The sequence below is a fragment of the Benincasa hispida genome, chromosome 12 (assembly GCF_009727055.1).
Source record: "Benincasa hispida cultivar B227 chromosome 12, ASM972705v1, whole genome shotgun sequence".
Taxonomy (NCBI): Eukaryota; Viridiplantae; Streptophyta; class Magnoliopsida; order Cucurbitales; family Cucurbitaceae; genus Benincasa; species Benincasa hispida.
Window position 1 is genome coordinate 36,691,367 of NC_052360.1, and position 13,252 is coordinate 36,704,618.

The window sequence follows — 13,252 nt, forward strand, 5'->3', positions numbered from 1 at the left end:
ATGAAGGCCTTTCTATATTGTTCTTCAGATAATTGATTTCATTCACGTTCATTCTATAGTTCTTACCTTATGTAGGTCATCTTATGGACAATCACAGTCAGGGGCCTCGATTGAATATAGAGAACCCGACTTTTGAGAATCAAATGTCACAAAAGGTTCTTGATCGGGTAAGGGTGGAATCCACAAGCACCTTATCAGGTACCTTGGTAGATGGTGTAGATGACTTTGCTTCTGCTGGTGTGGCTGTAACTAAGGTTAAAAATGAGATGTTTAATGACTTCAATGAAGATCTTGATCATGTTCCATTGATAGATCGACTAAGGATGCTGCTATCAAGGTTCCACATTTTCTTGGTGATCATATTTTCTCTATCTGTAGTTATTTGTTTCTATCAACTTGGTATTACTCTTTTCCCCCATACTTAGACAAGAATGTAATATGACTTGATTGAATCTGGTTCTTTTTTTGGTTGAAATAATGTTTTAGTCTTACTGTAAAGTTCCTAAACTTTCAATTATTTCAATTTAGTAAATCACCCAAAATTAATCTTTACCACTAACTTCTCTAGTTAAATTTAATAACTAGGATAAATAATATAACCCACATAACTGTAACAATATAGTTCTTAACTACTTAAATTTAATTAAAAATTGTCAAACAAATGAAGCTAGTGAAATACATATCTATTTCTTATAAAAAAGAAGAAAAGAAGCCAGTGAAATAAAACTCCCCAACAATTTCATGTTTTAACTTAGTTGACAACTGATGATTTTATTATTTTTATTATTATCATCATTTTTTCAGAAAGAACATTTATGGTAAAAGTTTTTAGTTATATAACTATATATTTAAAGTTGAGAGATATAATTGAAAGCACAAAAGCTTAGAGATTAAAATGAAATCAAGTCGAAGTTGATCACAAAATTTATTTGGACGGTTTCTGAATATCCTTTTGTGAAGGATTAGACTTTCTCTGATGTTATTTTCTTGTTCCCATTGTAGGCGAGCATTGGGTTTGACAAATCATGTGGAGGTAATTCCTTGCTTTTCTGTAATTTTGTAGCAAAAAATCTGCAATTCTAAACATCATAGGTAAAATCTCACACAAGCCCAATGTCCTCGACAACTTTAGTTTCTGTTGTATGATAGTGAAGTGACCAAGACGAAAGTGAAATTTTTAGAAGTAGGACTCTGGGATGTGAAATTAGGCATTGCTAGGTGCTTCTTTGTCAAGTAGAAATTTATGGGTCAAAGTTGAAGGTGTGGCGGGTGGGCAGCAGTGCTCTAAAAGGTAGAAACGTCTATTGTCATGAAGTAGACTAGGGAAAGTAGAGGATTTTCTTTTAAGCTTCTTGTGGTTGAAGAAGTTTGGGGATAACAACTCAAGAGTGGGTCAACAGAAGAAGGGGTTGAGTCCCATTTAGAGGGGCTAGACATGGGTCATGAGAAACGATGGGCCAACAAAGGAATATTTCACTAATTTGATTGACAAAGGAAGGTTGGATAATCCCTTTCTTTTCTATTTGGTATGAGAGAAGTTTAAAATCTCCTTTTGGGAACTCTCTCATGGAAGCTTAACACATGGCCTCATTCATAATAGGAGTCCTTTTATATTTCTCTCACCAAGTGGTAAGTGGTGAGGTTTGTGCAAGAAAAATGCTAAAACTCAAGATCATATCATATTTCCAGCACTTTCCCCTTTGCCCCATTTTGTTCCACTTCTTGCAATATTTGGAAATTAGCCCTCCTTAGAAGGGTGTTTGAGGTAAAGAGTGGAGTTGTGAAGTCTGAGGAATAGTTTAGTCATGGGCCCACAATGTAAGGAGCTAACAAGGTATGAGATTGATGTATAACCTTACTTGAATAGGATCTATTCTATAGGTTGTACATCTGTGTCCTTGAGTTCTAGTATGAGATTGATGCTTTTTTTTAGTTGTGGGTTTGTGAACCAAACAAGAGGTGGAGTTGAACAAGGAGTGGAGTTAACAACTCCACCCTCCAACTCCAACTCTTGGGCCAAACACCTCCTAGAAATTATAAAAATTTGCTCCTCATCGTCCTTGAAGGTGACAATCCTTTCAGATGAGAGAAGTTATATGGCTTTATCTTGAAAAAGCTTCATCTTAGTTTTTGTGGCTGCAAAAGAATAATAGAATCTTCAAAAGAAAAAAAAAAGCCTTGTAGGGTTTCATGGATCACACCTTTTTGTTACTCTTGGTGTGAATTTTGTTGTTCTTGCAATATTTTAGGTCATCTATAATCATTGAAGCCAATGAACTAAGTGAAGGGTATTAGAAAAGAAAAGCCGAAACGAAATAAGTAAATGACGACCTTACTTGAACATGATTTGTTCTATAGGTTGTACAATTGTATCCTTGAGTTCTAAGAAAGGAAATAAATAAACGACTTAGAGGGAATGAGACCTACCAATGATTTTATATCCTACTAGTTTCCTTACAACAAAACTTAGTAGTTCTTGTGAGATTACTTGAGGTGTGCACAAGTCTTAGACTAACAAATATATATTTCTTTCTAGCATTTTTTTTTTTTTTGGGGGATAAAACAATGTTGCTTATCTTTGTGCCAAATTATTCCTTATTAGGGGAAAGGTGTGATATCCTTCATTGACAAACCTTTTGTGGCTTTAGCCGCTGTGATTTGACAAAAATTGCACATATATCGATAGAATTTATGAGACTGATAAGATTGAAGAGAAGGGTGGGGTGAATAATGACCTAACCAGGCAAGGAAGCTTTTTGAAAGATTTACTTTTGGAGTCAATATCAAAGAAGTTGTTAGATAGCATGGTGTTCCATCTCAAAACTAATTGGCAATGAGAGGAGTATCTATGTATCTTATAAACATTGTGAGCTCCCTTAATATTTTCAATGTTGGATCCTCAACAAGCCCCCTCGAGATAGTGTCTCTTAGGTTTCATCGTTCTTGGAACGGGCCCAAATTTTGTTTTTGGACCGAATGCCCATTTGAAGTTCGTGGGCTCTGATACTAATTGATAACAACAAAATCTCCATCCATTTTCACAATGGTATGATATTGTTCACTTTGTGCATAAATCTTCATGACTTTGCTTTTGGAACCACCCAAAAGGCCTCATACCAATGGAGGTAATTGTCTTCGCTGATACACCCCATGATCATTTCCTTCCTTAACCAAGGTGGGTCTTTGTTTACACTCCTAACAATCCTCCCCATGAACAAAGTACAACTTTGGGCCTTCCCTTGAACAAATCTGTCCACTCCCAACCATGAGAGAGCTTTTTCTCTAAATCTCGAGGCACATCACGAGGCTCACTAAATTTCTTTGTTCAGGATCCTCCACATAGCTAGGTTTAGACCATGATTCTGATAAACATCGTGAGGTCCCTTGATTTTTTCGATGTTGGATCCTCAAAAGGAGTAGCCTATGAGACTTCATAATATAAGTTCCAGTGGCTGAAGGAGGGAGAGAACTCTAGTTCTTTCTACATATGGACGATGGCTTGGAAAATCAAAATAATCGTCTCATTTTTGGAGGGCTGTTAGGATACCACCTAACAAGGAAACTTAAAGAACACAACGATAGTAATATATTGCAATTCTATGAGAAGTTTCAATATAACAATAGCCTTTTGAGAGGGTTCTCACTCCGACTAAATTGATCCCCCAAAGGGCGTCCAACCCTCTCTATTCGAAACAAAGACATCCCTAAGTGATTACCACAATGCCATTACTAATATTATACCCCAATATAACCCTAACTAATACTCCCACATTACCCTGTTCTTCAAAGACACCTTGGTCCAATACAAACGCCAAACAAAAAATTACGCACACCTAAAATCAAAATTAGAAGGAACATTACAAGGAATGCTAACCCAACTTAACATAAGAAGAGACCATTGAGCAACCCAATGCTGAATGGCATTACAACTTTTTTTTTTTTTGCCTCTAACAAATGGGCCTCAATGAATTCATTAAAATCCAGCCCACGAAGCTCCTTTTTTCTTTCTTTGTATATTCTCACGTGGCTTGATATTCCACCTTTTCAGCACCTCCAATCTAGCCTGAAGCTACGTACCATTTTGGGCTCAACTTCTTTATTTAGACTAAGCCCATTTGAGAATTCTTGTGCCTTTTCATCTAGATCCAGCCAATTTATTAAAGTAAAGTTAATGCTGCAAATTTTTTCGACCCCTGACCTTGCCTCTTGATACTTCACGTGGTTAGAGAAATTTTTGCCATCCTTTTCACGAAAATTGCACCTTCCCTAAGCCTTCATCTCCATCCATTGCCAACCATGTCCTTAGTCATTTTCAGCTTATACAAAATCCTCTTATTCCCTCAACCATGAGTGACCGCCCATGTGTCTTTCCTCCGCTGTGACTTCTTCCCCTTGATGCCTCGATTTTCTGACCATACGAATGCCGATGTATTTTCTTTCCCCAACATTTATCCTTCCATCTACCACCACCATTTATTTTCTTCTTTTTCCTTCTTTGTTGATTTTTCTTCCAACTTTGCTAAACCTTATTCTTCAAGTTTCACCGTACACAATTTCTTGGTCCGGTTTCTAGTGGTTATCGGACTACTCTTTCGTCCCTCGGTTTTTCTCCCACTCATCTCCATGCCTTGGAGGTATTTTCTCTCCTCGTCATCTTTCTCCAATTTCAAACTTTTGCCTTTACCATTGTTCGAATGCTCTTCTTTGAATGGACCTATTGTCTATCCCACCTCATGTCTGCCCTTGGTTTCTCTCTCCACTTGCCTCACCTCTTTTTTGCTATCATGTTTTTCCTTACGCATTTCCTCCTTAATTTCTTCATCTTCCTCGTTCGAATTCTCCTCTGCCATTGCTTATGCACTTCACAGAAGATTCCTTTGATCCCCTGATGTCAATGGTCTTCAAGACTATCAGTCTTTGGCTTTGATCACCAACTCGACATTCTCATCTCTTTTTTGCTTTTCTTTAGGAGTTTGTTGCAATTTCCCCCACTGAACTTCTCTTTTTTGTGTGTCGTGCTTGCGATCCGTAGTCCAATTTTGCACTTGCTTCCATGATCATAGAGCTTCTCCTATTTCTGCCATCTCTCGCTCGTGTTAGCTACCAAATTTAGCCATTGCTCCCATGACCACCGTGTTTCTTCTCCCATTTCCAAAAACAGTACTCCAGGATAAACTTGCTTTGTTACCAATTTGTTAGAATACCACATAACAAGGAAACTAACAAAAAAAAAATGAAAAAAAGAACAACAAAGAACACAAAGTTAGTAATAGATCGCAATATCACGAGAAGTTACAATATGCCAATAGACTTTTGAGAAGGCTCTCTCTCTCCCAAAGTCCTACAATGAAAACTCTCACTAAATTGATTTCCCCTCTAAGGTGTCCAACCTCCTCTATTTATAACCAAGATATCCCTATCTAATTACCATGATGCCCTTACCAATGTTGTATTAATATTCCCAATATAACACCAATTGGTACTCTCATAAGGACCAAAGGGACAAACTTCTTATCTCTAAGAAAGGAATAGAAAAGGAGATTTTGAAAATTTACTCCCAGAGTTAAGCGTGCAATGGATGGAAGTTGAACAGATGAAGTGGTTCCCTCCCTTGCAAGACATTGGAATCTTGGCAATCAAAAGTCTTTGGGTCTTCACGGTATGACAATTGAATTTCTTAAAAAGCCTTGAACATAAAGTTGGTGAAAGTGTTCCTAAGACTTTTTAAGAAAGGGATTATCAATAAACCACCAACGAGACTTACATTTGCTTGTTTCTCAAAACGTTGCATGCTGTTGGATTTCCTTTATATTTTGTAACATTAGATGCGTGTTATGTGTATATTTATCATTTATATTTGTATGGGGCGTTTGGGGTGAGGGTATGAGTTGCTATCAGTTGAGATCTGAACTCAATTCAGTGTTAGGGGGCCAATTTTGTTTGTCATTGATATTTTACACCCATAAGGTCAGCTTGGGTTCCAAACCTTTTGATATGTGGTTGGTTCACGCACGCGCAAACGAGCATCGACCGCAACAGCAGGGACCTTGTGTCAGTGGTTTGAATCCACTTCTAAGCAAAGGGTCCAAAGGACACGTGGGAGTGAGCTGGATTTGGAAATGAAAATGAAAGAGGAAGCAACTCAATTAGATGGGAGAGGAAGAGATCAAATAGGGCATTCCTGGTCTTACGATATGAAATCAATGACTTAAAAGACAGATGCCGAGAGAAACTGTTAGACTTCTATATTGCGTTGCGAAGAGAGATCGAAGACGAAGATTTTCTGACGCAGTGCACACTGGATGGAAAATACAGATTTTGAACATTTTTTTTTTTTTATCAAAAGTGTTTAAATGAAAATAACTTTTGAAAAACTTTTTTTTTTCCTAAGCTAATCCAAACAGATGCTTGTATCATGACAAAAAGATAAGCATGAATTGGTGTTTAGGGGGCGAAAGGAAGTTGTTGAACATATCTATTAGATAGAGGATTTAGGTGGACGTTTATATAATTATTTTGTGTACGTGGACTTGCCATTTGTTGGCCCATATCATATATATATATTTGTTTTGTATCATATAATAGCTGGAGAATGTGACCTTTGTTACATATTTTTTATACAAACCATGTAATGTGGTCATTAATAGGGTCATTACAGTACAATTACATTTTGAGGATATTTCACTTACAATATAAATCCAAATTTGTTTTGTTCAATGAATGCAATATAATTTTGTCCAACTTAACTAGAAACGTGAAATGTACAAATTTGTAAAATGATTGCTTAAATTAAAATAAATTTAAAATGCATGATCCAAAAGTAAACTCTAAAACCCATTTCCCAAAATTCCCAATTATACATGTGCACTTTAAAAAAAAAAAATAAAACAAAGTGCAATCCATAGTTTATTAAAAAATATGTATAACAATTGAATAAAATAGTTTCCAAACAAAAATAATCATCATAAAAACAAATTATTTATGTCAGAAAAAATTGTACTAGATATCCCTGACGTATGAACTCAACTCAATACCCCAAACACAAACATATAAACTCCACATACACATAAACTTTACAGACATTAACTCTAGACATATGAACTAAACTCTGCCCCCCAAACAGCCCCTATGATTTTTTTTCCTTATTGGTAGATGATCTTTCTTCTAGATAAGGAGACCTTAGAAGAAATGCAATTATTTTTATACATCAAATTCTAGTCGGTATCAGAGCCACAATCCTTATACAAACCCTAGTCACCATCTAAAATCCTAGCTGCTTCCTAGAGTGGGAACCCTAGTTGCTGTTTACAATGGCCACCCTACCTCTGACAGGCTTTTTTGTTAGTAAGTCTGCGTTGACAAGGTAGCTCTGTTTGTTTGAGTTTGCAAGGCTGCTGTTCGCATTTGCTTGTTTTCTTCTTTTGCTGTCGCGAGTTTTTTCTTTGCAATTGTTGCATTGGTAGTGATTGAAGTACCAAAATTTCTTTTGTAATTACAACTTGTTCATGATATAATCTAATTGAAAGCCCTCTTTTTAGTCCTTTTGGCGAGGGAGGGGTTTCTCTCTTCCCCTGCCCCTAGGCTGTATTCTTCGGCCATGTGCATACTATACATCTTTCTCTTAAGAAAGCAAACCTATCAATGTGAACTGTGGCGTATGAGATCAGTATAAAGTCATCAGTTTAAAGGGCACAAGTTTTATTTTAGAAAAATGTTTAAAAAGCGTTCCTCATAATTTTGTTCTGTCAAAGGTTGTGTAAATATAGACAAGCATAGGTTTTTGTTATGGATCCTTGTTTTCTCCAACGAAATTGGTCAAACGCTTCTTGTTATGACCCCTGACTTTTATGATTGATTATACAGTCTTTCTTATTTTCTTTATGCTTATTTTATTGGTGGGCCTTTAATGTTTCCTTCCATGTTTTTCTCATATGGAAACATTAAGTCTTGTGATGATTTTTCATGATTTTATTTTATTTTTTTAATTTTTAATTTTAATTTTAATTTTAATTTTTGTTGTTGTTGTTGTTGTTTAGAGTTCTTGGTAATTTGATATAGTGTTGGTTGTGCAGCGTGGTTCTGGTGTGCCATCGGGAGAACTTTTACATTGCTCCTTGAAACAGAGGGAGAAATCCATGTTTGCTTGTGAAGAACTGATGGAAATTGAAAATGTGTTGCATGATAGAACTGGAAGTCATGCTCCTCGTCTTTGCAGCCCTTCAGTAGTTTGTTCACCTAATGCAACTCTTCCGGCATCATATTTCTCAAGCAACCATTCTTCGAACAAATCTACCGAATCAGGCGATGATATGGAACTTAAAAAAGATAAGATCTGCTCAACAGAGAAGGTAGCTACAAAATTAGCTTCACAGCCTTTGACTGATCATGTTCCTAAAGCAAATTTATTGAGTTCCACGAAAGTGAAGGATGAACCTTATGGTCATGTGGATGACTGCAACATATATGGTAAGGATACGAATAATGTCTGTAGCAACACTGTGTTGATAAAGAGTGAAACAACCATTCCTGATGAACATTATGAAAATAAGTTGGACAATATGCGATTGCAAGATCGAATGAAGTTTTTCTCTTCTCGGAAGGTTTTTGGTTTTACATCTATGGATTATGAGCATCCAAAACCTTCTGACCCTGGATGCAGCATTCTTGTTCCAGAACCTGGTAGTTTTATGAACATTAAAGGGAGACGCAAACGGAAAAAAACTGCCACGTATGTACTTGGAATTTTACTTTTGAAAGTTGGTTTTTTATCCCCCGATAAAAGTGTGTTTTCTATGTTTTCTCAATCCCTTTAAGATGTTATATGTGTCAATTTATTTGCAGGAATTCAATTGAAACAGCACTGGAGGAAGACGCTCCTGGCCTTCTCCAGGTGATATTCACATGTCATTCAATTGTGCTTGCGAATTTGGATTGTATTCTAATTGTGATATAGCATTAGTCTCTTTTTATTTACTTAATGAAAAGTTTCGAATCCTTTTCAAAATTTTTTTGGATCGTATTCATTCTAGTTTCATTGGCAGATACTAGTTGACAAAGGTGTTCAAGTTGATGAAATCAAGCTTTATGGGGAGATTGAAACTGATGATGATCTAGATGAGTCTTTTAGTGAAGACAGCTTTGGTGAGCTTGAAGATGTGATCTCGAGGGTGAGCAATGACACATGATTTTATCTATTTTTAACTTTTTTCAACGATAAACTAATCTTTCATAAAGGAAAGTCTCATGTATGTCTTGATAAATTCACGATCTTGTTTCAACCCAAGGTTTTTCCTTTATGGGCTATATGCTGTTGGCTTTTCTAGCCATAAGGTTTCAGTATCCTATGCCTATGATATTTTTCAGACTTGGGAAATGACGACCCTTGGATGATACTTAATGATTCTCCCATAGGGCTTTTAACCGTATCAAACATATGGTTTTCTAGACCACTAAACACAAGTTTCCTAATATCATGAGGGAGAGGTTTATATTACTGAATTAACTAATATATATTTCTTAAGATTTAATATTGGTAATGAACCATGTACGCCCGGAAACTAATCAAGCTTTTTGCTCGAGTGGTTATTTTTTGGAGTATCTCAGGGGGTCAAATAATGGTAGGAAGGGTAACATGAAAACCTCTGTAGTCCTAGATAAATGGTGGTGAAATTCTAGTCTTTGCTTGAGAAGTTTACAAGGAAGCTTTTCTAGTATGCCTAGACCTTTTATTGAGGATGAAGATATGGTGAAATTGTTGTGCATTAAGAATGCTTATGCCACTGTAAAAGAGTTATTATTTTTAACTTTGGAAGGAGAAATGCAAGTGTTCATTGGAAGATTTCGCAGATTCCTTACCATGACTGGACTAGAGTTGGGAATTTTCTTCTTGATAATTGAATTATTAAGCATTTAAGCAATGACCATATATGTGATTTCTGTGCTGGTTTTGTAACTTCTGCTCGGAAAATGGTCAGGAAGACAGATGGATTTTATGGAGGTTGTCATCAAAGTGAAGGATAATTACTATAGTTCCACCACGCCAGAGGTGTAGTTTTTGTAGTTGGGTGGTACGGATAGTAGATCTTTTAACACCTAGTTGGTATGTAGTTGAATCCCAATATTCAAAGTAATCCAAAGGAGGTGGCAAGAGCTTTTGATGAATTCATGTTGTTACCCAGTGGATATTTTGCTAGAGTTAGATTATCTTGAGCATATTTTCAAGGAAAATGGTCTGATTCTTGAAAGAATTTAAGTTAAGGTTTCGGATGTAATTGCCTCGTGATTCTCTCCAACAATATTTTTCTGATAGTAACATTCTCCCATGGTTTTACATTTGGTGGTGGTGTTTCCTTTGCGAACAGCAAGATAGGATCTTGATCATCATTTGCAGGGTGTTTGTTTTCTTTCTCCCTCTAGAGTTGTTTTAGTTTGTTTGGGGTTCCCATGTTGTGTAATGGATCTTTCTCCCTTTGGAAATATGACTTTTTGAGTTAACTCACCTCCAGTATGCAGACAGCACTCTTCTCTTTTCCTCTTGGGAAAAAGACAACCTTGAGGCTTGGTGGATGGTTGTAAACCTGTTTCTCTTGGGATCGGGACTGTATCTTAATGTTACTAAAACCTCAAACATCAGAATTAACCTTGGAAGGGTAGAGGTGGGTCTTTTTGCTACTAAGTTTGGGTGCAAAGGGGACACTCTCCCTTTGACTTATTTGGTCTATCCTATTGGAGGGGTCACAGTGCCAAGAAAGCTTGGAGATCTCTCGAGGAGCGGTTTAAATCGAAGGTGGACAAATGGGGAGGAATTTCCCTCTCAAAAGGTTGGTAGATTGACCCTAGCTCAGTCGGTGCTAAATAGTCTTCCTTGTTATTTCTTCTGTCTTATGCTAGCTCCGGTAAGTATTATAAACAGGTTGGAAAACGTCATAAGAGACCTTGTTTGAAATGGTGGGACTTGCAAGCCTGCCTCCCACCTCGTTAAATGGACTTCTTCTTCCTTCCCTATAATCCACAGAGGTTTTGGAATTGGGTCCCTCCGTCAAGAAAACATAGCTCTTCTTATGAAGTGGCTTTGGAGGTTTTGTCAGGAAGAAAATGCGCTTTGGAGGTGGTTAATTGTAGCCATTTATGGTATGGATGCTGCTGGTTGGTCCACAAATATGCCGAAAAGGGGAAGAAATTCTAGGCTTTGGGCTGGAATTCTGAAACATAAAGAGCTGTTTTTCAAATTCTCGACCTTCATTGTGGGAGGAAAGCTCTTAGATCCTTTGAATTTTTTTCTTGTCTCTGAAAAAGGATGCTTTAATGGCTGATTGTTGGTGCACTACCAGCCAATCCTGGAATTTGGGTCTTAGAATTTGTCTTGGACAGAGAGATGGGAGATGTGATTGCCATTCTGGAAATCCTGGTCTTGGGCTCCTCAGAGTAGACATGATTGTCTTGAGTGGAAACTAGATGCCACGGGGAAGTTTACAACTAAAAGTACCTTTCTGAATATTGCTAAGAGAGCTTCCCCTCTCACCTTTCTTCTGGTGTGTATCATCTGGAAACTCAAAATTCCAAAAAAGGTGAAGTTTTTCCTATGGTCCCTTGCTTACAGAAGCCTTAATACTCATGAAAAGCTTCAAGGGAAGCTTCAAGCCTTTGCCTTAAAAATGAGGAGTCCCTTGACCATTTGTTTCTGCATTCTGACTTTGCCAAGAAGGGTTGGAATCTCTTGTTTAGAACTTTTGGCTTGGAGTGTTGTCTCCCAAGCAAGATCGATGATTGGTTGATTGATGGGCTAGATAGTAAAGCTTTTGGTCCTAGAGGGAATGTCCTTTGGAGGTGTGCTTCTCGGTCCCTTTTGTGGTGCATTTGGAACAAGAGGAATAGCATAGTTTTTGAAGATAAGTTTGATTCTTTTGATTCTTTTTGAGCTGCTGTTCAACATATAGCCTGCACAAACTACACCAAACACTTTTGTAATTATAGCTTTTGATGATTATAACAACAGGAAGGCTCTTATTCATTAGCACTTTTGGGGGGTCTTCTAAACCCCTGCCTTTAGATTGTTTTCGTTTGTTCTTTTTTGAATACAAGTCTCCGTTTCTTATAAAAAAATTATGCACACTCGTTTTGATATCATTCTTTTAGATTGGAGTCATTTCTCATTGAAAGCTCTCGTTCTTACCAAAAAAGAGAAGAAGTGTTGTATCAGGAGGCATTACTTATTTTTCTTTCCTTTCAAAATTTCAAAATTTTCATTCCATTAGGGTTCTTCCTTTGGATCGTCTGAAGTTTGGATGACCATTTTAGGATAGCAACTAGCTATCACCACTTTTTCAATTATACAATTATATGAGGGAGAATATCTCAAGATTAACCAACCTGCACGGCTGCACCTCATGTCATTGGAGGATTGCATGTTTGGGGCTCACACATCACTGGTTTGTTCTATTCCTTTGCTGTGCAGTGTGCATACATGTGTGGGCAGAATGGAGTTTTTTATGGTATTAGAAGAGTAGTGAGGAAATTTGGGGTAATACCACCCTCTGTACTTATCTTTATTTTTATCCTTATTAAGTTTCGCTAACTATATTTCTTTGAAATTACCAACTAGAAAGGGCTTTTGTTTTTCTCACTTTTGGTCATATTTCAATTTTCAATGATATTGGTTTGTTATCCAAGAAGAGAACTCAAAACATTTTTTACGATAATTTTGATTGGTTTCTAGCAGTTAGTACTACTCTGCCTATTGGTTTATGGTTGGGATTTTAGTCAGTTTGTCCTTGTACTCTATCTATACTCTAAACTATTGTTTAACCATGTGGTAACAGCTTTTTTCTCAACGCCATTCCTTTTTGAAGTTTCCCTCTATAAGATGCATGAAAAGTTCAAGAGCAAGCTATTGCTTAGCTTGTCTAGTTTCACTTATTGAGCAGGTAATAAGTTTTTATTTATTATTTATTTTTCCCCATCTGATGCCTTGAAGGTTTTGAATTATTTTGCATTGGTATCGTTTTTTTTTCTGTTACTTCTATTTAGTTCATCATTTCAGATGATGAATTTTCTCAAATTTTGAAATTGTCCAGTTCATTTCTCTCTGATGATCTACATTTGTTGTTCAACCTTCTTTTTTAGACAAGATATCTTCATTTCCGAAACTGGCCTGTTGAGTGGGGGTGGTGCCGGGATCTCCAGTCTTTTGTATTTGTATTTGAGAGACATAAAAGGTGCATTTAATATAATTTGTATCTTTGTGAACTGATTA

The 13,252-nt window shown here is 36.7% G+C and overlaps 1 protein-coding gene across 1 annotated transcript in view; it reads left to right on the plus strand.

Annotated features, from left to right (window-relative positions):
• The window catches only part of LOC120067269, a 34,022-nt gene that overhangs the window by 135 nt on the left and 20,635 nt on the right, over nt 1-13,252 (plus strand). Inside the window, exons 2-9 of the mRNA XM_039018800.1 lie at nt 76-337; nt 1,003-1,033; nt 8,073-8,728; nt 8,842-8,890; nt 9,042-9,167; nt 12,455-12,520; nt 12,819-12,923; nt 13,123-13,214. Of these exons, the coding sequence (XP_038874728.1) occupies nt 76-337; nt 1,003-1,033; nt 8,073-8,728; nt 8,842-8,890; nt 9,042-9,167; nt 12,455-12,520; nt 12,819-12,923; nt 13,123-13,214 (1,387 nt within the window). The remainder of the gene's footprint in view (nt 1-75; nt 338-1,002; nt 1,034-8,072; nt 8,729-8,841; nt 8,891-9,041; nt 9,168-12,454; nt 12,521-12,818; nt 12,924-13,122; nt 13,215-13,252) is intronic.